This window comes from Peromyscus maniculatus, chromosome 7 (genome assembly GCF_049852395.1).
Source record: "Peromyscus maniculatus bairdii isolate BWxNUB_F1_BW_parent chromosome 7, HU_Pman_BW_mat_3.1, whole genome shotgun sequence".
Lineage (NCBI taxonomy): Eukaryota > Metazoa > Chordata > Mammalia > Rodentia > Cricetidae > Peromyscus > Peromyscus maniculatus.
This window is the reverse complement of record NC_134858.1, coordinates 100,767,440-100,789,976: the sequence shown is the minus strand read 5'-3', so window position 1 is coordinate 100,789,976 and position 22,537 is coordinate 100,767,440. Positions and strand designations below refer to the sequence as shown.

Here is a 22,537-nt window from a genome sequence, read left to right as displayed (position 1 = left end):
AGATGCCTCCCCAGGGTCTGGGGGTCCAAGGCCTCAGAAGTTACAGACTCGGGCAAGAACAAGGTACTTCCCCCCATCAGTGCCCCCAGTCCACTCAAACCGAGCCATAAGGTTGGCCCTTTTTCCCTCTCTCCCCTCTGTTCTTCTACAGGGGTGCCCCTCCACCCCCAATGGGTGTGGTTTTCCTCAAGTTTGGCAACCATCACCAGCAGACCATTCCCCCTATAAGATAACGTCAACTTGGCTCCAAAAGACATCGACCGCCATCCTACTCCAGGCTCTCTGAGGGACCCTCTTTTTAATTTGAAGTCCTGGGGCTATACGAAGCTAGTTGGCAGCAATCGCTTGAGCAGGTTCTGGGCTTCCTAAGAATCTTGCAAATCACATCTCAGCAGATGTCTCCTGCAGGAGGAGATATGAAAATTCACCCCGCAGGGCTTGGGAGGTAGCTCAATGGGAGAATGCTTTCTTGTACATGGCTCTGGATTCAGCCAGCAGCATCATAAAACATTTCTGGAAGGGGTAAGGTGATAACCCTACCTATAAGGTATTTGGATTGTGAGCAGAAGGAACCCAGTCCCACCCTTAGCACCTATGTAGGAATGTCATTGCCCAACACTGTGGTGCTTTTGATCCTAATACTAAATAGAGATGGGAGGAGCCCTGGGGATCCCAGCCAGCCAAACCTAATCAGTGAGCTTCAGGCCAGTTAAGACTCTTTCTCAGGGGAGATAGGTGTTCCTGAGGATGATACTGTAGGTTATCCTCTGACCACCACATATCTGTGCACATCTGGCCACGTGTGTATACATGCACGCACACACACACATACACACACACACACCACAAAAATTCCCCTAACTGTTGCAAGGCTCTTTTACTGAGCATCTTTGTAAAGAGACAGCATTGAGGATGTCTGTCTGAGTACCCACCATCCCTCCTCCCGGATGTCTCCCAGGTCTGGAGAAAGTACTGTTAACTGATGGCTGTATTGTTGCGGCTTACAGACCCAGGGTGGAAGGCAGGGTGCCGGTGGCGGGTTGGGTAGAACAGTTTTCCATTCTACAGCTGCTTCTCCCACGTCTCTTTCCCTGTCACCCTTCCTGGTTCTGTGAAGCCTTGATTTCCTCATCAATGAGATTGGTAATACTATCCATCTGATAGAACTGTAAAGCAGGTGGAATGTGGACACAAAATTCTCCAAGTCTGTGCCTTCATAGAACTCAATTACCATTAGCTATTATTTGTTGATATTATTATGATATTATGATGAATGTTATCAACTGTAGTTGTTAACTGATAACTGTGCATCATGGGATGAGTGGGACAATGGATCGCTCCTTTTTTTTTTTTTTTTTTTTTTGTCACAGGGCCCATGTAGCCCAGGTTGCCTCACTATGTAACTAATGAGGACTTGAGCTTCTAGCCTTCCTGTCTTTATCTCCTGAATGCTGGGATTACAGGGCCACCATGCCCAGTTTTTTTTTCTTATTCTTATTATGTGTTTGTATTCTTATTGAACCTTTAAACAGGTTTAAAGATTTGTTTTTTTATTTAACAATTTTTGTACAATATATTTTGATTATGTTTCCCCTCCGCCAACTCCTCCCAGACCCTCCCTACCCACCCAACTTTATGTTCTTTCTCTCTCTGTCTAAAAAGCACACACACACACACACACACACACACACACACACACACACTCAAAAATGAAAATCAAAACAAACAAAAACCAATAAACCAAAAAAAAAAAAAAAAGAAGTCCAAACAGCCCACAAAAAAACCAAACAAATCATGGAGTCCATTTTACCTTGGCCAGCTACTGGACATGGGGTCTGCCCTGAAGTGTGGTTGATATACCCAGTGACACTCCATTGGAGAACCCTGATTTTCCCCTTGCTGATACATATCAATTGTAAATAGCATCTTGGTTAGAGGTGGGGCCCATTCCCGCTTCTCAGCGTGGGACCCCATCTGGCTTGAACCTGTACAGGTCCACGATGCGGTACTGAGGACGGAACCCAGGGCTTCTTGTATACTGAACTAGCACCGGATCAAGAGCTCCTAACTGGCTCTGGAAGGCACAGTATTGTTTATGGACTCAACTCATGTCACTAGGTGCTCACCCTGGAGAGACCCTTTTCTGCTCTTATCCCAGGTAATTCTTACAGAGTTGCATGGGTAGGAACTGTTCATGACACCCACTTTTTCAAGAAAGGACCCCAGAGGCCCAAGAAAGGTGAGCCATGTTTCTTGCATGACCCAGGAGGTGAGTGGCTGGGTTGGCCATGGATCCTGTCCTCAGGCTTTCCCCTCCCCCGAACCATGTGGAACATCACTCGATAGTCACTGGATGTCCCGTGTCACCTCCCCCCATGTCACTGTGTCCCCTTTCCCTGCTGGGAAGGTATAGGGCAGCCACCCAACCTGTCATTAAAAGGAAGAACGCTCCCTTCAAATAGCAAAGCCCCAGGCGTAGATCTGTCAAGAAGGAAAAGCTCAGATAAGAGGGATTCTCCACTCCAGGTGGGCCTGGGGTCTCCTGGAATCACTGGGCTTCGGATTATAGGGGAGCCAAGGTGGGGTCTCTCCAACTGCCTGTCAGCTGATGCCTATTATCCACCAAGCAAGGAGATGTTTGAACAGAATCAAGAAAAACTCCCTGACTGATAGATAAGAGCACTTACCTCCCTTCAGAGGCCAACTGGCCTGGGTCCAGGTCTCTAGCTTGAATCTCGGGCATGTGAGTGTGGTTTTTATCTTCTTTTTATATGTTTTCAAAGAAATAGCTGCCATCCACGTGTTTTAGGGATGAGGGGGTAACTCTACATGGTTGTTCTTGATCGCTACAGCTCGTTCTTGTCCCCCTCACTGTCAGGAACCCTGGGACAGCCACCTCTCCTACCATTCCTGGGGAAACTCGGAGAGTCCTCCCTCCCCAATCCCGCCACAGTCCTATTCCTTTGAGACCATTCAACCCTTGCACACGCCCTTTCCTTCTGATTCCTCGGTTAAAAATATCAAAAAATGTTCACAACTCCCCAAGTCCCTCTGAACCGATAGAACCGACGTAACACATGTTATTCCCATTCAGGTCTGGTTAAAAGGGAGGAGATATGGGGACTGTTTTCATTAGCTCCCATTTTCCATGTTATGAATAGTCCAAGGTGGAAATCGATGCAACCTTTTTAAACTGTGGTGGGGGTAAGAACCAACGCAGGGGTCCCCACAAGGAACCCCGGCTCTACCAGTAACAGCCTGAGGTAAAGCGTGTGGGTGGTATCCACTCTCACCTCCGAGTCTCTTTTTGTTAGACACACATAGCCTGCCCACAGTGCCCCAGTCTTTCCATGTGAGGTCTGGGCACCCCATACTTGTAGTACTAGTTGTATCTAAGGTAGAATTGTGGGAAATAATCAATCTCTCAGCACCGTACTCTTGCCTGGCCCCAACGGGCCTGGAGGTAGGATCATTTAGCCCTCCCAGGAGGTGCCTCCTTCAGGAACCTCTCCCCCAAATACTGTGAGTGAGGAGTCAACCATTCTAGGTCCTTCCAGACCTGTAAGAAAGTGGACCTCATTTTGGCCCTTATCAAAGAAGGCATTGGCATCCTAACAGTTTCTAACACCCCACTTTTTCTTCCCTAATTCCCCATAACTCTCAGGCCACAGGCACCTCCTGTGACCTTTCTTAATAAACCTCAAGTGCCTGCTGTTTTCTTGAGGCCATTTCCAGACCAGAAGAGTTTGGGGATGTCTCAAAACTGCTGGGAGCTTTGCAGGCAGGTCGCAATCGGGTCCAGGACAACTGCGAATCTGAAAGCCCAGCCAGGGAGAACAGGTTTCTGTCATCCACCTGGTACAACAGTATGAGCTCTGACCTGTAGCATCTCAGGCTGCCTACAGCCTGTTGCCCACAGAGCCCTCTGGATCCACTCTCTAAGGAAGAACGTGCCCACAGCTGGAGACCCAAAAGATTTCCCGGGAGGACAGCTCCCTCTGTGTGAAAGTACGTCTATTCTTCTAGTTATTATCCCCAGGAGAGCCTGTGAGCTTGAGAGAGAGAGAGAGAGAGAGAGAGAGAGAGAGAGAGAGAGAGAGAGAGAGAGAGAGAGAGAGAGAGAGAGAGAACACCCAATCGCCCTGCAGTCTCCCGGCCAGGCCCCAAGGATGTGGCACCCGGCACAGAGAAGGGAGCCCGGTGCACTCAGCTCCCGGACTGGACTCATCGACGCCCTAGGTTGTGTTCCCCCAACTCTACTCACCTTAATGTTGCTGAAGACAGAGCGGGAGCAGCGTCTGGCTGGGACCGAGGAGGTGCCGCTACCCTGGCGCCCTCCGGGTTTGGGCAGGAGCCCCATCGTGACGGAGGCGACGTCCCCTGGCCGGGCCCAGGCAGTGGCGACAGGCCGGGGACAGGTTCTGCGGGACTCAGGCGCTTCAGGCTGCGGCGGTGGTAGCCCGACGATGGGGAGCGCGGCGCGGAGACTGAGCGAGAGAGTGAGCGCTCAGAAGTTTTTATAAGTGGCGGCGATGATGAAACGCTCTCCCTCCTCCCTCTTTTCCTCGGGTGTCAGAGGTGCTGCAAGCCCCCGCCCAGGCGCTGCCGCCTCCCCAGACAGGTGTCTTGGGCCCTGGCGTCGCGGCTGCGGAAGCCCAGAGGCTCTAGGACTCGACCCTGTGAGCCCCAGCTGCCTAAGAGGTCCCGCAGGCCGGGAGGTGGCACGCGGGGAGATGGCAGATCCCCGAAGAAGGAGCCACCGCGGATGAAGGAGACAAGAGGGTGCAGGACAATGGAGAAACCTGGGCACTTGGTGGGGTAGAGGGTGGGCACGGAACTAAGGAAGGGGTGGGGAGTTGGAAGGGCGCGGGGTTTCCAAATGGTGGCAGGGAGCGAGGAGTCTCCGCGGCTCTTGGGATTGTCCAGAGCCGGGCTCTGCGTGTCTGCACTCGCTCCGCAAACCTGGGCCCTCGGTTCCGGTGATGGCTCTGAGACTCGCCGCCCAAGCTCTGTTTGTGCTGAGGACTGATTTATATTTAAACTGCTCTTTGCGCTGCAGAGGAGGGTGGGAAGGCGTAACAAGGTGGAGAGGTGGGGGCCGCCCCAGGGCTGGGCTCGAACTCACTGGAACGGAGCCAAGGTAAACCGCAGGCGCTGTCGAGTGTCAGCGGGTCTGGCCTGGAGTGCTGGGGGTTGGGACAAAGGGAAGCGCTGGTCTGACGGGATTGCCCCCTCACTGACCTCCTCTGCAGGCTAGAGTGAGCATGGTTTTTTCCCCCTCCTGGACTGGAATCTTAGAAAGGTGAACCTTTTCCGGGAGAAGCCAAAAAGGATCCAACAAAAGCACTTGAGGCAGTTCGGCGGAGGAGGCATCTTTGCAGCCCCCGAGTCCATTGTCCTCCGCAGAGTCACCGCTTCCAGCCCATCCCAGCTCAGGAAAAGATGCCCTTAAGTACACAGGCTGGGTGAAGGATGGAGCACACTGCCTTATTTCTACCCAAGGCCGGATGCCTTTCCAATTCCTGTTTGGCCTGGTGGTCTGGGGACTTCTTCCTATGTACCTACAGGCCAAGGACTCTGGACACAGCAACATGCAGAGGCTTCCGGACCGTGGACAACGTCTGATTGTTTGGTTCAGCTGCAGAGAGAGATACATACAGACCGGCTTTCCAGATCCACAGCAAACTCGATCACCATTCTGTTCCTGGTAAGGTGGCACACGCAGAAGGCTGTCCGGAGTTGGAGGTGACACTCAATGCACCCTGGGCACAGATAGCCACAGCCACGGTGGGTTGTGCCTGATGCTCATGTACCCGGCGCTTCAATGATCTGGATTTTACAGGCCGGGATGCTAGCGGGGTGGAATAGAAAGAGACCAAAGGCCACAGAGCTAGGAAGTGATACAACCAGAGACCCTGAACTCAGCTTTGCCCGATGCCAAAGCCCATCCTGAGGTGGTATAGAGGTCAGAGGACAGCCCCAGGTGTTTTTTCTCAGATGTCATCCATCTTGTTTTCAGACTGGGGACTCAGTGGCCTGGAGTTCACCGTCAGCTGGGCAGAAAGCTGTCTCTGCCTCCCCAGCCCTGAGATTATAAGTCATGCCACCAAGACTTGTTTTCTTTGACTGCATGGGACTGAACTGAGGTCCTCCTGCTTGCAAAGACAACCATCTCTCTAGCCCCAAGCACTTATCAAGTTATCTAGTCCTGCGATCTCACATCACGCAGGGCCTCTCGGTGGTTAGAATTTCTTCCTCAACATGTGGCCTTCCCATGTTCTTCTAGCAGACTCCCCGAGAGAATCCATCTCTCCTGTGTTTGTTGCCCTGCTCCTTCCTTTAACTTTGCCCTCGGCTTGGTATCAGGGCCAGTGTGTCACGGCCAAAGGAAATGTTTATTCAGAAATGCTATCAGTAGAGTCTGACTAAAGAGGTGGAGAGCCAGCCTCGGTGACTTCAATGAGAATTATCTGTGTGTGTATGGGCTGATGGCAGGACCACTCCGTGGTGTGGTTAGGAGGAAGGGTTTTATTGTAGATGTGGAAGAGAGAATGGCCAGAGGCACCTGCAGGAGTAGAGCAGAGAGCGAGAAAAAACCCAGAGAGAAGGGAGAGCGGCAAACAGAGAGAGGAAGACAAGAGAAAGAGACAGAGTGGGGTGGGGTGAGCAGAAGGAGGGAGCAGAGCCAAAACAGCAGGCTGATAAGGGGAACGGATAGCTGGCCTTTGTTTACCCGCCAGGATTTGGGGAAATGGAATTCCCTTTGGCCCTGACCGTCTGTTGGATGAGGTTTGCTGGTTGGTAGTCAGAGGGTCATGACCTGACTCCTTCAGGGTTCCTTAGTATGTGGCTCCCATGACTAGGGCTAGCTCATGGTCACAAGATGGCTGTTCCTCCTCCAGCCTTCTCTCTTTATTTCAGGAAAAAGGGGGAAGATGGGGCACAGGAAGGGGCCAGGCTCATAGCAGAGAAGGAAACTTCACCACACACACACACACACACACACACACACACACACACACTGAGAGAAAGAGAGAGAGAGAGAGAGAGAGAGAGAGAGAGAGAGAGAGAGACTTTGCCCACAAAGTAACCACCTACAAAGGAACGCTTCACACATGCTGTCCCTGGGGTAAAACTGCGGCTCTGTTGGGGAAAAGAGGAGAAAGGATGTCCTATCACCAACATTCAGGGTCTCCGCACCCATGTCCTTAAACCAGCACCACCAGCTTCCGCTGCTGGACTTCTGTCCCATCCCTGATTTCAGGAAGTAGTCTCCATCTCTGTGGACAGAGTGGAGGGAAGTGTGTTACAGGGCGGCTGTGCGCAGCAGCTGTGAATGTGCCGGAGAGGGGCCCCAATTCACCCAGGACAGCAGAAGGGCCCGTCTGAAGGGGCGACTGTCTCTGTCAAGTGAAGCCCTAAGAAAAAGGAGGATTAGGAGAGAGAGAGAGGGGGGAGGAGTCTCCATCTGCTCCCTGGTGTCATTCTGGCTGGGGTATACAACCAGGAACAGTGGGAAATACGTGACCCTGAGGAAGAGACCGGGAAACTGAAGGGCATGCTGAGAACGGAGGCCTCATCCCCAGAGCACAGAGATAACTACTGAAGACTGCTGAGTGTCAGGGCTCCCGGCTGATGGGTATTTTCCATAGGCCTCTATGGCGGCCAGATGAGAGAGGAAAAGAGGCAGACAGAGTATGGAAAGGGGGCAGGAGTGCAGCCTTGGACGGCACAGAGAGTGGGGAGGAAAACTCAAGAAATACTGTAAGGGGCCAGCACTCCTGTGCCAGTGGTGGACACGGCAGAGGTGAGCATGTGCACACAACATTTGCCATGCTCATCCCTGGTAGAGGGGACCCGGAAGGACCAGCAGCCATGGGGGAAGCCAGTGGTGTCCTATGGATTCATGTTGAGTTGACCCAGTCTGACCTACATGCAGGTAAAGACGGGCAGCTGGATTCTAAGTATTTATCCTCATGCCCACAGATAACCGTAGCTCCCATCTCTCATTAAAGAAACTTCTCTTTGCAACAGGTGGACACCATAACCGAAAACCACAACGGGTCAAAATGCAGAGAACAAGTGATCGTGGAAGATTCAGTCCCACTTGACACCCATGCAACACAGCTCTTGTACTTAAGGCTGGGGGAACATGGGTGGAGTGACTGATTCTAAGAGTCGGAGGACCGGGAAATCTGCTGTGAGACTGTCTCCCAGAAATGAAAGGGAAGCTTCACCCTGGACGCCCAACAACATGGCTGCCTAAACAAGACCTGAACAAGGACACGAGTAGACCTGCTAATACAGCTGGAGGAAATCTCACAATAGACAAAGAACTGTAGAAACTAAGGAATGCTGAGAGAGGGAGAAACAGTCTTCCCCAAGGATGAGCCTCGTACTTAGTGATCCAATACCATTTGGTCAGTCCTGAAATCATATACACACCAGTAACACCACATGGACTGAGCAGGTTGGATTTATTTAGGTGTGTGTGTGTGTGTGTGTGTGTGTGTGTGTGTGTGTGTGTGTGTAGCAACAATTAAAGAAAAAGATGCCATGAATTTGAGAGGGAGCAGAGGATGATGTGGGAGGAGCTGGAGGGAGTAAAGGGAAGGGCAATAAATGATATAAATGTTATTTTAATTTTAAATTAAAATAAGGAATTATTTTTTAAGATGGGCGGCTGGGAGGTGGCTATGCAGACTCAATAACCAGGATAGACACTAAAGGCAAGAGAAGGGTGTCTGGAAACACACACACACACACACACACACACACACACAAAATGTAATTAATTTGAAGTGACACCCAAAGATTCTAGCAAATCTTCCTAATTCCTAAAGTCCCTGGCCATTGCTCTTACGTCAGTCCCCGGAGACATTGGCTATTCCCATTGGTGACTGGCTATGGCCTTGATGGTAGGTCTGTCAATCCATGGGCTACACAGCTCACACCTGCAGCAGCTGATGACCTTTTCTTAGGTACTTGTACCTGAGTGTGATCATGAATTAACTCTGGCTGACTGGCTCCCTGGTGGCATACGCCAACAAAGACAGGGTTCAGGGGTTCTCTGATGTCTCTCCCTAGTTGGAGAAACTCTCCTAAGCCAAGGACTCAAGCTCTCTGTCACCCATGGGCAACTTGCTCTCCTACCAGGGCACCCTAATGACTGTTTTATGTTTTGTGGTATATGTTTTACTATCTTAACCATTTCTTATTTATTCTTTCACAGTTTTCTGTATATATAAACACACACACACGCACACGCACACACTTTGGTCATATCTCCTCACTCCTATTATCTTCTTATTCCCTCCCCAGCTTGCACTAAACCCCTTCTTGCTCCCATCAAGCCCCCTCCTACTTTTAAACCTTTTTTTCTGGTGCTTCTATCAGCTTTGGGTTTTTCTGTGACCCACCGAATTTAATTAGGGTTGCCTGCATGAACCTGGGTGGGGAGTTATTTACTTGAGCGAGAACAACTTACCAGTGGCTAGACCACTAAGGAATATGACTCTCTCTGCCCCAGCAACCATTAATTGCCTATGGCTCCTCAGGGAGGGGTGGGGCCCTATGAGCCCCGCTCTTGTCCATGATGGAATGTTGATGGGCCCAATCTTGTGCAGGTAGCCACCGCTGCTGTGAGTTCATGATGCAGAAGCCATGGCATATCCAAAAGACAGCATTTCATGGCGTTCCTTCCCACCCTTGGGCTCTCACACCTTTTCCTCTCCTCTTCCATAATGATCTTGGAGCCTTGGAGAGGGTGATGTAGATGTCCTGGTTAGTACTTAGCATTCTATTATTAGTTATGTGTCTGGGTATTTTTTACTCGAATACATGTCTATGCACATACATTTCTAGTGCATCCAGAGGCCAGAAGATGGGGCTGGACCCCCTGTTATTAGAGTTACAGACTGTTTTAAGCCACCATGTGGGTGCTGGGAATTGAACTCAGGTCCTCTGAAGAACAGCCAGTGCTTTTAACCACTGAGCCATCGCTCTAGCCCCAGTACTTGGCATCCAACCACCTCTTACTCTCAACGCTTTGACCACTTGAGTCTGTGTATTGCCCATCACCCACTGCAAACAGAAGCTTCTCTGACAAAGTTGAGAATAGCACTGATTGTGGCGGTATTGTGTTCCCCAAAATATTGTACACCCTAATAAACTTATTTGGGGTCAGAGACAGAACAGCCACTAGATACAAAGGCTAGAAAATGGTGGCACTCACATCTTTAATCCTAGCATTCCAGAGGCAGAAATCCTTCTGGGATCTCTGTGAGTACAAGGCCACATTGGAAACGGCCAGGCATGGTGACTCACGCCTTTAATCCCAGAAAGCAAGCCTTTAATCCCAGGGAGGGGTGGTAGAAAGCAGAAAGGTATATAAGGCGTGAGCATTTGGCTGGTTAAGCATTCAGGCTTTGGAGCAGAAGTTCAGCTGAGACCCATTCTGGATGAGGATTTAGAGGCCTCCAGTCTGAGGAAACAGGATCAGCTGAGGATCCGGTGAGGTGAGGTAGCTGTGGCTCGTTCTGTCTCTGATCTTCCAGAGTTCACCCCAATAACTGGCCTCAGGTTTGATTTTATTAATAAGACTCTTTAAGATTCCTGCTACAATTGATGGTAGAAACAAATCCTTAGAAGGCACTTTGACACCATGTCCATCTAGCAAAACAACAGTAGCAGGTTCCTCCCCAGGGCCTATGACCTCCCTGGTCATGGGCTTCTGACCAGGTTTATAGTACCTGCTTTGAATTCCTCCTGTGGAGCAGGCCCAAAAGCCAATAAGAAAGTGGTTAGTTGTAGTTGGTTGTTTTTACTCTTTGCTCTTTTGGGGGCCTACCACCCTGCTCCCAAATAAATACATGGAAACTTATTCTTTCTTATGAATGCCCAGCCTTAGCTTGGCTTATTTCTAGCCAATTAACTTAAATTATCCTGTTTACCTTTTGCCTCTGGGCTTTTGCCTTTTTCTATTTCTGTATATCTTTTCTTTCCTTCTTATTCCATGTCTGGCTGTTTGGCTGGGTGGCTAGCCCCTAGCATCCTCCTCTCTTCTTCGCTCCTCCTCTTCTTCTTCCCTTCTATTTATTCTTTCTGCCTGGTAGCCCCACCTATCCCCTATACTGCCTTGCTATTGGTCATTCAGCTCTTTATCAGACCAATCAGGTGTTTTAAGCTGGCAAAGTAACACAGCTTAGCAAAGTTAAACAAATGTGACATAAAAAAATGTAACACGTTTGCATTATTAAACAAACACTCCACAGCATAAAAGAATGAAACACATCTTTAACTAATATTCCACAACAGTTGGTTACCCCCACAATAGTCATGCCACTACTGGTTGGTGGTGTAACTCTCAGGGTTCACAGCTAGGTGAGACTATTAATGGCTTTCCTCTCCCAACTGCTTGCACAGTACTCAGTACCTTTTAGCACTATGAGGACCAGCTGGATTTGATTTCTCTATGTCCTGCAACTCAAGTATATGGTATGTTTAGTGATATGATCTTATCACCTAGCTCTAGTGTAAAAGCAAGAAAATCGGCGATAGCCTGTATTGTTTTGAGGGCCCTTGGCTTCCCTCACCAACAACAACTCATGAGGAGATATCCCACACTATTTTATACTTTTATTTAATGCATTTCCAACAGTCAGTGCTCAAAACAATGGCAATTCGTTTAATCCTCTAAACAACCCAATGAAAGATGATGTTATTATTACTTCTGATTTACATTTGAAGAACCTGAGGCTAGGGGAGTAGAGAGATGGTTCAGTGATTTAGAGTGAGTACAGCTTTTGCAGAGGACTAGAGTTCAGTTCCCAGCACCCATGTTGGATGACTCACAACTACCTGTGACTTCAACTCCAGGGAATCTGGCACCCTCTTCTGGCCTGCATGGGCAACTGCACTCATGTGTACATACTCTAACACAGACACACATGCATACACATGATGAACAATATACTTTTCTTTAAAAAGAAGAAAAACTGGGGCACAGAGAGAAGCAATAACTTTGTCAGTCAGAGAGCTGGAAAATAGCAGAAACACCACAGCCAGGTATAGAGTCTAGGCACCCCAGGTGGAGGGGGTGTGTGTCTTGTGTACAGTCTATGAGCCACAGCTATACACAAATCACATTTGGAGCCCATGGTGGGATGCCTCATCCATCTCTGTCCTTTAGAAAGCCTTCCCTTCTGAAAACTGCAATCCCTGCTGCCGCTACCACAACCAATCTGGTAAGTTCTCCCTAAGCAAAGATCCAAGCTAAGCTGTGGCCACTGGTGGGCCCTGTTAGCCCAGCTACAAGACCACTGTTTGCTCTTCACTGCTCTGCACTTTGGGCCCTTCAGCATGGGTTTCCTCTAGGCCTCCTAGCTGCCACTGTCTCTCCCCAGCCTGCCTTTACCTCTCAACACTCAGACACAGACCACCACCACCACCATCACCGCCCCCAGGCCCCGCCAAGGAAACACAGTGTGACAAATGCGGGCCGTATTACAGCACCAGAGAGTTCCGTATGCTTCCTGCCGCTCTCCATTTTCTCTGGGATGTGGCAGGGCCTGGCCCACGCCCACGATCGTTTCAGTTGTCTTTCATGATGACTTCTTGTGGATCTGGCTCTGCCGTGCTAGCTCCTGGTCTTACCCAGTGCGGGTCATCTGGCAAGGAAAGAAGAAACTCCCACAGGCCTCTCCCACACATCTCCCATGTCTGCTCCCTCAGCGGCCTCTTCCTTGGGGACGGGGGTCCAGCCTGCCCTCTCTACACTGTACCCATTCAGGTTCAGGTCAGACCCCCAGCCCGTGGGCTCTTTGTCACCCCTGTGAGTAGAGGGGATCACCTCTGCAGGCACACATTCAGCAAGCTTCTGAATGCTCTCAGTACTGCACAGAGAGACCTGGCGGCCCACGGGTCTTGCTGTCTCAGGGTTGGGGAGTGGAGAGAGAACCACAGTTGGTCTCTCTGACCCGGTGCTTGTTTCTACGATTTACTGTGCTTTAACTCTACTGGGAAAGTTATATTTTTATTGAATTCCCTTCATTCCGTATCCCTATTGAAATGTGTTGAATTTTCTACTTGCCCTAATTCTTTCCCAATAAGCATGTTTGTTACCTCAAAGCAGCACCAACAACAGTCCGAAGTGTATCAGTTGTTCTTCTACATGCATCATTACACATGGAAGGGGCTTTTCTTCTCCGTCTCAGAAATGGCTGTGGGGGCAAAGAGGAGTTACTTAACCATCTGCCGGGGTGGAATGGTGCAAATGTCATTAACGTGCCTTTTAAATAGTGATTTTTTTTTTCTCTCAAAAAGCCCTTTGTCTTAGGCTGAGGGCCAGCAGTGAATTACTAAGTTCAGTGGGTGTGAACTCACCTAGAGATCTTTTTCTCTAATATTTAACGTCATCTTTCCTGTTGCATTTCTATTGTGTAGGTCACTTCTTCTTGGTGGTGACATCTCTCCAGCCTCCATAGTGCAAAGCCAGAATTCTAGGTGGGGGCGGGGATGACGTGGCTAAACCTGCCGGGGAAGATCTCCCAAGGGATCCTCAGGTCGCCCGTGCCCCTAACATTACACACAAAGCTCTGGAGCTCAGAAAGTCACACAGATCCATCTGGAAGCTGACCAAGGATGCCATGGGTGTGGCTGTCTTGATCCAGCCCTGAAGAAGGACTCTGCCCCCCAGGACCTTACCTGGCTGGATTACTCCCCTGCACACCTTAGGTGCAGGACTTTGTGATCCAAAGTGGGGTTACCTTCTTAGCTCCGTCCTGTATGTCCTCATGTGGCTCGACTCACAGGTCACCATCCCTGGAGATGTGACTTTCTTATGTGTTCAGCAGTGATTTCCTCTTGGCCTCTCCCTGGATGCACCCAACTTGTTTTGTTTGGAGGTTCTGCCTTGTCTGGGGCCCAGATCCTTTCCACAGCTGGTATAGTCTCCTTCCAGACCTGTGGTGGCTATGGTTCCAAGCCCAGGTCCTCTCCACAGCTGGCATCATCTCTCTCCAAGTGCATGTGGAGAGCCTGGGGGTCTCCACAGCAGCCTCAAATTCCATTCCTCTTTCAGGGAGCCTATGGCTTGTCTTGCCTGCAGTATATACACAGACGTACAGACAGATGCATACACAGAGAGAGAGAGAGGAGGGAGAGCACTCTCTAACAACAGGTTTCCTCACAGCTCTCTCAGCACTCCTGCCTTCCCCTCCTGTCCTGTGTCTTTGTACTCCATCCATAGCAGAGCCAACCCCGGGAAGTCCTCATGAGGAGGCCTGAGCACCCTTGTCCACTTCCGGGATTTCCCACAAACACCTAGATCGACACCTGACCTCTTGCAGCAGGTGTCCTGCCTAGGCCGTGCATATCTGTGGTGTCCTCAATTCCTGGAAGGGCCTCAGGCTCCTTGCCCCACATTCCCCCTCCCTTAGCACCCTTACCACTGTCTCCATAGCACGGAGCCCCGACTTTCTCACCTCTGGAGGGGAGCGGAGCCTTGCCTTGCTACTGACACATCCTCACTGCCCTGCTTGGACTGACTTCTGCCGGGTGGCTTGTAATCCTTCAGGACAGGGACTACGTGCAAACACAAGAGCAGAAAGCAGGATGCCCTTGAAGAACACACAGCAGGATGGATCCAATGGGCACCTGCCCCTCCTGGCCTCTCAGGTCCCAGGGCTGATGGGAGACATCGTACTGCAGGTCTCTGTCCCTTCCCTGCTGCGTAGACAGGGCCCTGGGTGTTGAGACTGGATAGGGGTCTCCAGCCCCATCTCAGAGCTGTCACGTTCAACCTCCCCTCGTCCCAGATCCTGCCCTCCCCCTGCCACTGGCTCTCCCACCCACTCTGCTCCTTCCATGGGACACTTCAATTGGGCCTGAGACTGGAATACACCTTGGACCATGTCCGTGAAGGTGAGATGAGTCACTTGCTGAGGTCACTGAAGGCCAGCCTCCTCCCAGTTCATGGTCACCAGGGTTGAGTGCCTGAAGGTGTGGTTCTTTCTATAGGTAGTTGAAAGAAAAGCATTAGTGCATGGCTCACAGGAGGAGAGAATGACCAGGGAAAATTCTGGCCACATCACAGTAGATCATGAATATCAAGCCCAGAGGGGCTGCTGGGTTTCCTACTCTGAGGACCTCTAGCCACAGTGGAAATGGTATTGTATGAGTATAAGTGTGATGTATAAGTACAGAGCTGCTATTTACCCTCCCCCCCCCAAGTCTACCTCTCTCTTATGAAAGCACCCCCTGAGTCTTCTTGGGAATACCACCCTTAACCACTCACAGCCTAGGAGGTGAGTGGATGCCCATTGAGACAGGAAGGTGTGGGCCAGGCCTAGCCACTTGGGCCTCTGCAGAACAATCAGGTCAATGTGTTTTCTCTTGGGGTTACCAGCATTAGGGGTACTGTCCTCAGTGTGAAGGTCTGGGAAGTACTGGAAAGAATGTTCCCTGGGAAGGGATGACCAGAACTGTAGGCAGGCAGGACAACAACCGCTGAGGCCTGTAGCCATGTCCTTCAGGTCCTGTGTCCCTCTTGGGTCATTGGGTCTGGACTTTGCCATTCTGTGAGCTAATAAATTCTCTTTATGGTTTAAGTTTTGTGGGGCTGGATTTCCTGTTGCTGGCTTCTGAAAGTTCTGGTGAATCCAATAAACCAAGACTCGGACTGAGCTGGCAGCTCACTTGCCTGGTAGCTATCCTATGAGGCAAGCTATTGATCCCATTTCAAAGAAGTGAAATGGAGGCTAGAGTTCAAGGGCTGGCTGGTCCTGTGAAGAGGTCACTATGACCTGGCTCTCAGGTCTTCTGAAGGCAGACATCATCCCCTCTTGGTCTCATATGTGGTGGATCCACTAGACCCTGCTGGGCTCAAGTCCTCATGGCTGAGTGGCTCAAGGTCAAAGGCAAGACTTCCCAGCCCCCAGGGGAAAAGGGCTTCCAAAGTGTGCAGACACTGCTTCCATGGGCTAAGTTATAATAAGGAAAACATCTATATCATGATGTCAAATAAAGAGTTAGGCTAATTTGGATGGGCAAGATGGCTCAGTGTGTAAAGGTGTTTGCCACCAAGCCTGAGGACCTAAATTCAATCCCTGGGAATTACATGGTGGAAGGAGAGAACCAACTCCCCCAAGCTGTCCTCCCAACTACACACACGCACGCACACACACACACACACACACACACACACACACACACACGCACACGCACGCACGCACACAATAAATAAATAAATAAATAAATAAATAAATATGATTTAAAATTTTAAACTAATTTATATATTCTGTATATAACAGATGTTATTTATGGTTTTAAAATGCTGGTAGAGGTGGATACAGCGGTGTGTGTGTAGTCCCAGCACTAGGGAGGAAGAGACAGGCAGATCCCTGGGACACACTGGCCAGGCAGCCTAGCTAAATTGGTGAGCCCCAGTTTCATTGAGAGAACCTATCTAAGGTTGAGAGGGATTGAATAAAACACCCAACATTGACCTCTGGCCTCCACATGCACACATAAATGCATATGTACTCCTACCACACACATGCTATTTACATACAATGTAAGACTAGAAGAACATGCAGTGAAATAGGAATACAGATTATCATTGCACTTAGAGGACATGTACATAATTTCATTTTTCTATATCTTTTGAATTTTAAAAGTATTGCTTTATAATGAAGCAAACTTAATAAGTTTTGTTAAAAAGAATGGGGGGGAGGAGAGGTAGGGGGCGGGGGGAACCCACCTAAGCATGCGTTAGTTTTCTGTGCACTCAGTTTGGGAATGGAAATCCATCACAAGGAATCCCACATGCAGGTGGGGTCCAAGATGACATTCTGGGTCCTGTCTTGCCTTAATCTCCCCTTTGTGGTTGTGGAGGAGTCACAGCTCCTCTCTGTCACTTCTGTACACAATGGGAAGTCACATGGGTAGCTTCCAAGCTAATGTTCCAGCTACTGTGACTGTCAAAATTCACTTTTCTCCTCTGCCCTCCTAGAAGAACCCACCCTCTTAGAACATGCGTTAAATAGCCTGGAGCTCCTGTTAGCGCCCAGTGAGCATGGGTCACGTTTCCTAATCTTGCCTCCATAGCTACTCTGCTGTTTCCTGCCTTCAAACTAGCTGGTGAGAAGCCACGGGCTTGTATCATTTATGAAGGGGAGAATAGAACTCTTATCAATAAAAGCCCAGAGTCAGATGTTAGGATGAAAGTTGGAAGATCAGAGAAGCAGAGCAACAGCCACTAGAGATTTCTTACCTCTATGAAATCTCAGATGGAGTGGGGGGGGGGGGGTGACAGATCCTGTCTCCACCTTCCTAGTACTGGGATTAAAGGTGTGAGCCACCACTGCCCAGCTGTTTCTCTTTTAGACTGGTTCAATCTCATATAACCCAGGGTGGCCTTGAACTCCTGATCTTCCTGCTTCCTCCTCCCAAACGCTGGGATTAAAGGTGTGAGTCACCACTGCCTGGCCTCTATGGCTGGGTAGTGACTAGCTCCGCCCTCTGATCTCTGGGCAAGCTTTATTTGTCAGAACACAAACAAAATCTCACACAACAGAGAACACTGAGGCTAGAAGAAGCTAACTGTGGGACCTGCCTCACTAGGACAGTGGAAGACAGGATTGGAGCACAAGCTGCAGTCTGGCCCATTCCAAAGTCCAAGCCACTGGCCTCACCGTGACATTACTTCTCTTCTAGAACATTCCTGGGTGACGTGTTTATTTGTTCCTTTCACAAATATTTGCTGAGCACCAGCTATGCGCATAACATGATTCTTGTTGGCACAGGAGACACCAGCCTATCCTCGCAGCTCACGACAGACAAAGAGAAGTGCAGGTACCCTGCTGGAGACACAGGGCCATCTCACAGGCGGTATGCAGACGATATCATAATTTCTATTTATAACTCTTTTCAGTGTCCTAATGGTTCATTTCTATTTCTCATCAACTTTACAACACACAACACAATGTCATATTAACTATACATAAAACATGTCTAGGGGTTGGAGAGATGGCTCAGTGGTTGAGAGCACTGTCTCCTGTTCCAGAGGCCCCGGGTTCAATTCCCAGCACCCACATGGCAACTCACACCTGTCTGTAACTCTATTTCCAGGACTTCTGACACTCTTACACAAGACATGCCTCACAGAGATGAAAAACTACCAATGAGCACAAAATTAAATTAAATTATTAAAAAACGTGTCTAATAAATCTCATATTCTTTCTCATTCCATATCCCATGAGCTCAGCTGCCACCCCCTGCTAAGTGACTTCCTGACAGCTGCCTATGTTGGTTAATATTGATTGCTGACTCATCAGGACCTAGAATTGCCTAGGAGGCAAAGCTCCAGGCACAGCCCGGAGGAACCCTCTAGATTACAGTGGCCTCTGGGTGTGCCTGTGAGGAATTATATTGATTGGTTTAAATGAAATGAGAAGAAGCACACACAGGAAGGTACCAGTCTCCGGGCTGGGGTCCTGGACTGCATACCAGGAAAGGCAAGCTGAGCAACAGCATCCACTGCTCTGTGTCCTGGCTGTGGATGCCACGTGACCAGATGCCTCAAGCTCCTGCCGCTGGAACTTCCCTCTCAAGATATACTGCAAACTTGAAATATGAGCAAAACTAAAACCAAAACATAACAAAAATCCTTTCTCCCTTAAGTTGCTTTTTGATCAGATCATCCTGGCCCAATGGTTCCCTTCTGATGTGTTGTCAAAAAGCTGACAGCATCTTGGCTTTGGCATAATGCTTGTATGGTCCCTTTACTCCATCTTGTTGTGAAGATGGACCATCCTAAAACCTCACGAAAAGGGAGAGAGATAAAAACAGCGTCTGCGTGACTTTAAGTTGCTTTTGTCGCTATTTTATCATAGAAATAAGAAGAGTAACTAATCAACCAGGGATCTCCAGACCTGGAATGCTCACATGACTTTTATCGCAACCTATTGTTATAGTTGTTCCATTTTATTGTCATTGTTGTTAGTTGCCTGTGCCTGATTTAGGAATTAAATTTTGCCATGGCTGTGCATGTATATGTACAGTGCACCAGCAGAGCTAAGTGCTGCTTGCCATCTCAGGGGTCAATAAGAGGTCTTGGAGGTAACCTCTGCAGACAAGGGGGCTGCTGTGCCCGTGATAATGCTGGGACTGAACTAGTGTCATGAGTACAAGGGACATTCTCAGACTGTGACATTCCTCAAGAGCATCAGGACTCAGAGGAGGTGACCCATTCTGACCTCCTGACTTTGGACTCCACATTACCACTAATTGCATCCCTTTTCCACCTTCTTCAAACTCAGTCCACACAAGTCCACCCTCAGATAACTGCAAGTTCATACTTAGCTGTTCCATGTGAGCTTCCATGGGCTTCTCTGTGAGTCCCGACGCTTCTTTCTTTATATAGAAATATCACTGCAGGGCAGGAGGGAGTCAGGCCCTTTTTCTGTTTGTTTGTTTTGTTTTGCTTTTCAACACAGGGTTTGCTCTGTGTAGCCCTGGCTGTTCTGGATCTCGCTCTGTAGACCAGGCTGGCCTCGAACTCAGAGATCTACCTGCCTCTGCCTCCCGAGTGCTGGGATTAAGGCCTGTGCCACCACTGCCCACTGTGAGACTCAGACTCTTTTTTTTTTTCATTTCTTTCTTTTTATTTTATTTTTTTTTAATTTTACAATACCATTCAGTTCTACATATCAGCCACGGGTTCCCCTATTCTCCTCCCTCCCACCCCTTACCCTTACCCCCAGCCTACCCCCAATTCCCACCTCCTCCAGGCAAAGCCTCCCCCGAGGACTGCGCGATCCACCTGGTAGACTCAGTCCAGGCAGGTCCAGTCCCTTCCTCCCAGACTGAGCCAAGTGTCCCTGCATAAGCCCCAGGTTTCAAACAGCCAACTCATGCAATGAGCACAGGACTTGGTCCCACTGCCTAGTTGCCTCCCAAACTGATCAAGCCAATCAACTGTCTCACCTATTCAGAGGGCCTGATCCAGGTGGGGGCCCCTCAGCCTTTGGTTCATAGTTCATGTGTTTCCATTCATTTGGCTATTTTTTTTCAATAATTGAGTAAAACCGAAATTTATTATAAGCCACAGTTGTCCTAGGGACCTCCATGCTATATATATAGCCTCCATGGTTCTATGGGTTGTGGTCTGATTGTTCTTTATTTTATATCTAGAATCCACTTGGCCCAGTGGCTAACCTTGCCACAAGGAAAGCAAAGTCCATAAGGAGTTTCTTCAGTGTCCATCATCTCTGAAGTAAATTGGTGCTGCCAGGAACAGATGTGTATCATTGTCATGAAAAACTTTGTTAACAAAACATTTTAAATGCCATATTTTGTAGGTCTTCGAAATCTTTGAAGACCATATATCTGTCTAAAATATATTTCCATATGATCTGTAAAGCATACTTAACATATCTACAAACTTGACGTTATAAATGACTAAACACTAACCTATGTTTCCTGATTATCATGATTATATAGTCTATAATAAAAGCTTTCAAAAACTAGAATTTTACCTTACATTTGGTAAGAATTGAAACATATATACAATATGTTGTAACAAAAAAATAACACGTTTTTATCAATATACAAAAATCCTTTAAACAAGAGTAGGAACATATATACAGTGTAACAAAAATAACTTTAAATTTGTATCAGTATTTTATATATTCCCCTAAATGATAACAAACATCCATAACCCACCAAATAACCAAAAACCACCCATACCCCCAATCTCTTGGGAATACAGGTCCCAGAGAAAAAAATTTGAGATAATGACCAAGTCCTGGGAATACCAGCAGTAACCTTTGCTGATAGATATCACCTGTCAAGGTTCAGGAGGTCTTGCCTGATCAAACCTGATCAATACCATTCCTGAAGGAATCCATCCATAGCCTCTCTCCTCCTGTGGGAACAAAAGCAAAAACTCTTCTCCAAAGCATTTTTGATTTCCATTTGACAAATATATATTTTTTGCTTTTTAAAAGCTAAAGAACTCCTAAAGTATACAGGCTGATTTATTTCAATAGTCCCTCTTTCAATTCCAGGTCTCTTTGCAGCTGTCCTTTGCTCTGCAGCATTCAAAAAATTCAAAATCAACACAATACCATAGGAGATCCAGACTCCCTGTGTATTTCCCATCTTACATGGCTTTTTTCTTTTGCTCTCTCTTTATAGACTTTATTTAATAAACTATTCATTTTTTGTCTATGACTATACCCCTTTTCTTTGTTTCTTAAGCCTATGCACATTGTTAAACACACTGTAACCTGTTTAGAGGTTCTTGTCATCTGGATCTCTTTTACTGTGTACCTCTAGTCTTTTTTGCATGAGCAAACTTTAGACTGCTAAGGTACACTGGGTCCTCTGCACGCAGCTCTCAGCTGGCTCTTCCCACTTCACGGGTTATGAAAGCTAAACATGAGACTCGCAGCCATTCTTGTAGAGGTTTGTCTGACCAGGAACTGCATTCATCCTTCCTAAAACTCGAGAATACCAATGCTTGCACTGGGGCAGGTGTTTTTACTTAGTTTTTTTGTTCTTACTTCACATACTGGTTGCTCAAGAGCTCACTGACCTGCAGAAACTGCCCTGTCAAAACTCTTAAAGGAGACATATCCCTTTTTTGTTGTTCAGCTTTCTCAGACTCTAGATGGTTATTCAAGTCCCAAGTTGGTACGCCAAAATGTTGTTGTTCGTTTTTGCTCTTTTGAAAAGACCCTCAAAAGAGCCAAAAAAACAAATGACAACAGGCTCTGGGCATATCTGCCCCTCTGTCTTCCACACACCATGGCACTGAAGCAAAATTAAGAGGAGACAGTCTAGAGAGTGGCAGTTGGGCCCCCAGGAGCATCACACCTCCAGCTCCTGGCTGCACCTGGGTTCTGTCTATGCAGTAGTGCTTGTGTGGCCTGACACAGGCAGCTGTGGAACCCATGGAGGGAGGTGGGATGCAGAGAGCAGTGGCTTCCATGTTTGAATGTGCACCAGGAACTCCCAGAGCTTATTCAAACACGGCTCTCTGGGTCCTGCCTGGAGCCTCTGACTCGGGAGGTCTGAGGTGGGGTCCAAAACTGCATTTCCGACAAGTTAGCAGATGCTGCTGTGGTTGCTTCGGCCCCAAAAAGCACCTTTGCAGAACCCTTCTTTTAGACAAAAGCACACTATTTTGAATGCTGTCATGAGTGAGTACCGCAGGTTCCGGTACAAGAGGACTATTACCTGCCCAGGCCAGAGGGACAGCTCACCCTCTGCGTTAGCTTAACTGACAAAGGCGAGTCCCCTGTCATCGACTTGCTTCAGTGACTGGACTCACTCACGCCTCGTTTCCCAGTTTACTCTTGGTCACTCTTTCTGGGACTGAGAGCAGAGCATGGGCATGAGTCATGCACAAGGCATAGATGAGCGGTGATGACAGCCACCGGAAGGGCTCTCTGCCTGTCCCCACCCCTAGAGTTACAGCCCTCACATACTGCATTTTCAAAACTTAGTATGTGAAGCTGGGTGGTGGTGGCGC

General features: G+C 48.6%; 1 protein-coding gene and 2 long non-coding RNA genes across 6 annotated transcripts in view; 1 reads left to right on the top strand and 2 right to left on the bottom strand.

Moving 5' to 3' along the window:
- Slco2a1 (solute carrier organic anion transporter family member 2A1) overlaps nucleotides 1–4,397 on the bottom strand; it is an 81,845-nt gene extending 77,448 nt beyond the window's left edge. Inside the window, exon 1 of the mRNA XM_006978664.4 lies at nucleotides 4,265–4,397. Within this exon, the coding sequence (XP_006978726.3) occupies nucleotides 4,265–4,360 (96 nt within the window). The 5' untranslated portion in view covers nucleotides 4,361–4,397. The remainder of the gene's footprint in view (nucleotides 1–4,264) is intronic.
- Nucleotides 4,398–5,569: 1,172 nt separating this feature from the next.
- LOC143274316 (uncharacterized) lies at nucleotides 5,570–8,529 on the top strand. Of its 2 annotated transcripts, none has more exons than XR_013052910.1 (2): nucleotides 5,570–5,707; nucleotides 8,035–8,529. It is a non-coding gene; the product is annotated as an uncharacterized LOC143274316 (long non-coding RNA). The 2 variants fall into 2 exon arrangements; XR_013052911.1 differs by having other exon boundaries at nucleotides 5,654–5,787.
- A 2,041-nt stretch (nucleotides 8,530–10,570) lies between these two features.
- LOC121830968 (uncharacterized) lies at nucleotides 10,571–17,596 on the bottom strand. 3 transcript variants are annotated; one of them, XR_013052913.1, is made up of 4 exons: nucleotides 17,273–17,596; nucleotides 14,484–15,012; nucleotides 13,123–14,101; nucleotides 10,571–12,668 (listed from the first exon to the last, which is right to left on the bottom strand). It is a non-coding gene; the product is annotated as an uncharacterized LOC121830968 (long non-coding RNA). The 3 variants fall into 3 exon arrangements; XR_013052914.1 differs by having other exon boundaries at nucleotides 14,484–14,583; nucleotides 14,937–17,594; XR_013052912.1 differs by having other exon boundaries at nucleotides 14,484–17,594.
- Nucleotides 17,597–22,537: the final 4,941 nt, after the last annotated feature.